The following is a 4,806-nucleotide window of genomic DNA, read 5'->3' on the forward strand; positions in this document are numbered from 1 at the left end:
ATAAAGTGTTACCATATTTTTTTTATTGAAACAAGGGGTGAAGGACCTGGACTGTAATTCGGAGTGTGTGACCCTCAACTGGTAAACTAATCAGACAACACTAGATAGTCTAGACCAGTGTTTTTGAAATGAGAGCTGTTATTGACTTGTCATTTAAAGTGCAGTCACAACTTTCTGATTTGACTGCATCTCTTTTAGCTTTCTGTACAAAAAAAAAATACATAAAAAAATCCCAGGGTTTTGCAAATAATACTGTTGCATTGGAACATGTTACATTCCAGTACACGACAATCCAACTTTAAATAATCTTGGTTATATTTCCTTTTTAATTTTATTTTATTTGGCCTAGACACTGTCTCCTTACTCTCTGTAGTTTTAGGTACTAAAAATATCTCCAATTTGTCTATAGCATAATTATGTTAGGACTAAGTTATTACAATGGGATGTATATGACTGAACGCAGAAAACTAAGATTTGTTACATTTGAGGTCAATGAAGCAAAACAATAAACTTGATTTAAATTGCAAAAATTTATTGAAGAAATTAATTAACAAATAGACATCAAATACTTACAAAAATACAAAATTATACCAATTATACAAATAAACAGTCACAGTTTTAAAAGTGTTTGCACAGCCTAAGTAGAAAGATAACAAATGTTACTGTCATGTCTTGGTTACTTTATCATCTGACCATTCTCAAATAAAGGCCACAAGAGCAAATAAAACCTTTTGAGGTGGATGTTGTTGCTCCTCAATTGAGTTTATTTAATAATAAAGTTATACAGTCTATTTAGAAGTAAGACAAAAAATGTAGAAACCTTTTCAAATCTTAGGTTCTTGATCCAGTGAGAAATATAGAACAAACATATCAGCACATTATGAGATGTTGGCAAAAACAGCATATCTGAAAGTGTGACAAAATAATTAGTTAAAATACTTTCAAACACAATCTAACGCCAGAATTTTAATTCTCTAATTTAAGATCATCAACTGTATTTCAGATTCAGCTGAAATTTGAATCTGACCATCTGAACAGACTGATCAATCCTGACACTTTTGAAATGTGAAGTTAAAAGATTCACATCTGAAAATAGATTGAAACAACATCAGGAAGACTGTTTCACCCCAGACAGAAAAGCTACATTTAAAACCTGATCTTTATATGAAGAATGCTTTCTGGAGTTACTAAAGATGGATTTTGGTTTGTTTTGCACTTTAATAACATACAGTCATATTGTCAGCAATTGATGTATAGGATGTTTATTTCACCTGTGTTAGTTTATAATTTATAGTGAATGTAATTCAGTTCCTTAAGAAGAAGAAGGACTGATTCACAATCAGAAAATTAAAGCTTAAAAATTCAAATCTGCAAAATGACTTTGATAAACTCAGCCCAAAGACATCTTAGCTATAAATTTAATCTCAGACTCAACTTTTTCTTCACGTTATGTCTAAAAAATAAAACCCAAAGCCACTTAACTCTTTAATGATCTAATACAGAGGTATACTAAACTTCTCAAAATTAATTTTTCAAGCTTTGTACAACATGTTTGAATAAGTTTNTTTTGTAATGAGTAATGAGAAATTTTCGTGTAATGAGTTCCAGCAGGACACGTGGCCTCTCCCTCTTCTCATTGAAAAAATTTCATCAATTGCATTGAGAGATCAGCTGACCAGAACCATAATTTGTAGATTCAGTGGAAATGCAAAGAGGCTTCAAAAGAAAACAACACAAGACAAGACAGAGCAGAGCAGCAGGGTGAAAAGTGTGTGGGGAGGAGTGGAGGGGGGGAAAGTGTCTGCTTTCACCAAGAGCCAAAGAGAAAAGTCTAGGTCTCATTTTATTCACATCCAGCACAGTAGCATCCACTTTCCATTTCGTTTCTTATTACTGGGTTTAACTTGACCACATCAAGCTAAAACCAGTAATATTTTATTGTGATTTTCTGACCTTGTTGAAAAATTAAGATGAACCGCTAGCAGAGGTTTTAACATGTTAGCTTCATTCTAACGTTGTGGGCAGTGATCCTGCAATGCTTACTAAGAGCAACTGCAAGACTTGTGCTTTGTTTTCATCCCATCCTAATGGCAGAATATTCAAGAAATGTTCAAAAGTAGTTTGCTTGGTTTTGTGGAGTAAAAATTGCCCTCAGTCATAAAAGGCTGAGAAAAGCTTGAGAGTAAATGGGAAGTATAAAGTTTCCATCTGAAGATAGACTGAAACAACATCAGGGAGGCTGTTTCAGACAGATGAGCTCAATTTAACCCTGGTCTACACATGCTGAATGCTTTGATACTCTGAAGTTACTTTTGGCTGTTATTGCAGTTTAGCAAATAATATTCAGAATGTTTACTGCACCTGTATTAGTTAAAAATGTATAATGAATGTGTTAACAAAATAAATAAATCTTACCTAAGGTGAAACTCTGAGTCCATCAAGAACGAATCAAAATGCATTTTGATTATTATTTTATTAAGAAATTAAGCAAAGAATATGAGCAATGACTCCCCTGGCTAGTCCAGGGAAGTGAACAAAAGATGAAAGTACATTGCTTTTAATATCCACCAGCCCTCATACAAAGAGGGGAGGAAAAGGGAGGATCCCACCAGTTTCAGTTTATGTAACAACTCTGGTATTTGCACCTGCAGAGTGTGACCCTGGATGGTTCAAACCCAGTTCAGAAATACCCTTTGTTATGTGTTTCCAGGAAGATGGCTGCAACATGAATGGGTGCTTCATAGATAAAATTGATTGCTTGCTTTATTGATTGAAATAAAACAAAGTTTGTCATAACAAATGGAACTCAGTTCCCGAAGATCAGACACTCAAACAATTAGCTATTATAATTTCAGTTTCACCAAAAACGATTGTTGATATCTCATCTGTTCTTTTCATACCGATGCTATCATTGATTATATTAACAAGGAGTGGTTTACAATCAGGACATTAAAGCTTAAAAACTCATACCTGAAATATTCTTTAATTAAAAAAATATAGCTCTAAAGCTAATTTCAGAATCAGCTCCTTTTTCCATTTTCCTCTATAAAAAAAACATTTAACCCTTTCATGATCAAACACTGAGGTCAAATAAACTTCTTAAAATTTATGTTTCAAGCTTTGTACAACTCATTCAGATAAGATTATTTTTTAATTATATCTTTATAAATGTTAAATGAAAATCTAATGCAAGGTACAAAACACAAAAGGAAGGTACAGCATACACAATATATGAGGAGTAATAAACAATCATAAAAGATAAACAGATGTTATTACTGATATGTATTTTCTCTCAAATCTCAATCAATAATTACATTTACTCTTCAAAGTTGCTTCAATAAGACAAAAAACAGAACAGAACATTATCTAACAGAAAGTAGAATGGGATCTACATCAAGATGATGAAAACTATTTAAATATTGAAATTCAATGTATATAAAACTATGTAGGATGTTCATTTATAAGAAAGAAATATGAAAATGTTTTACCGCTCTAGAGATATTACCCATCAATTGTCAACATGCCTACATTTTTTGGGGATTAGTTTTAAAAGTACTTATTTAAATAGATATATATTTTTACAAACCCTTAACAGAAGTGAGTTCTTTGTTCTTTTCCTAAATTTGGATGTTGACTTTAATCAATTACAGAACTTTCATCAAAGTTTTCCATATAAGTGATTGAGGAACAAATGCTGCCGATCCCAGAGCTGATCTCTGACTCTCTCACTTTGTTATTCAGCCATTCAGCAACTTGGTCATGTCCTCGTCGTCTCTGTTTCTCTGAAATGCTCCCATATTCTGAGGCAACATCTCCACTCACTGAAACAGAGATAGAAGTGTTATTCAAGACAAGAATGCATGAAATAAAGGCTGTAAAGTCAAAATTAATTCATTATTATATAAAACTTACTATCAGGAATGTTATCATCATCTTTGCTCCATGCTTTTCTCACACGAGGTTCTGTTGGTTCTTCTGGTTCCTTTTCTAAAGCTTTCATCATTTGCTCTATCAGCTCCTGTTCTCTCCTTTTCCATTCTTGTTCTGTAAGTATCTGTTGTTTTGGTGGCCGAAGAAAACTGAGAAATTTTTCTTTTTTGTCTTCAACTGAGAAACATTCTTTGTTTTGTGTTACCATGTTAACAATTTTTTGGAACAACTCTTTGACTTGAACAGAATAATCAGAATTAAAGTTTTTTATAACATGGTATCTGTTCCCACATTTCTCCAGAAGCTCCTGGAGCTCCTTTCCCTCTCTGACGATATAATTCTCTACAGGGACGTCATTGATCCAGTCTCCATAGCTAAAAACCACCATGCAGTGTCTCCACACTCTCTCTGTTAACGGCTTCATGATCTCCAGCAGAGCTTTGAGATCTTTCTCTGTGAAAGATCTGAGGATGGGAACAAGCAGGAGAAAAACATGAGGTCCAGGAGAACACATGGAGACACTGTGGAGAACTTCATCTTTGATCCAGTCAGGTGGTGTTGGGTCTGAGAACCAGCCTGGAGTTTCAACAACTGAGACTTTTACTCCATCAAAGTTTTTCTCATGTCCCACAGATGTTATCCGTTCCTGATCAGAGAAGTTCTGAAAAATATCAGAATAATAATAATAAAAATACCAACTTTAAAATACTTTCTGCTAATGGATGCATGCAGTATGGATATCTAAATTTTGTGAAACACTTTTAATGAAGGAGTAGTTTGGCTGACCTTTTTCAGGCAAGCAGTTTCAAAGGTTAAATTAAAACACTTCTTGAACAGAATCAGATTCGCAGCTGTACTTTTTCCTGAGCATTTTTG

General features: G+C 33.6%; 1 protein-coding gene across 1 annotated transcript in view; it reads right to left on the minus strand.

The window, feature by feature from the left end:
- Window positions 1-2,454: 2,454 nt before the first annotated feature.
- LOC103145509 (GTPase IMAP family member 8-like) overlaps window positions 2,455-4,806 on the minus strand; it is an 11,525-nt gene continuing 9,173 nt past the window's right edge. The window contains exons 5-7 of the mRNA XM_016676789.1: window positions 4,717-4,802; window positions 3,913-4,591; window positions 2,455-3,821 (exon numbers count right to left, since the gene is read on the minus strand). Coding sequence (XP_016532275.1) covers window positions 3,637-3,821; window positions 3,913-4,591; window positions 4,717-4,802 — 950 coding nt within the window. The 3' untranslated portion in view covers window positions 2,455-3,636. The remainder of the gene's footprint in view (window positions 3,822-3,912; window positions 4,592-4,716; window positions 4,803-4,806) is intronic.

The sequence above is a fragment of the Poecilia formosa genome, unplaced genomic scaffold (assembly GCF_000485575.1).
Source record: "Poecilia formosa unplaced genomic scaffold, Poecilia_formosa-5.1.2 Scaffold142, whole genome shotgun sequence".
NCBI classification, from domain to species: Eukaryota; Metazoa; Chordata; class Actinopteri; order Cyprinodontiformes; family Poeciliidae; genus Poecilia; species Poecilia formosa.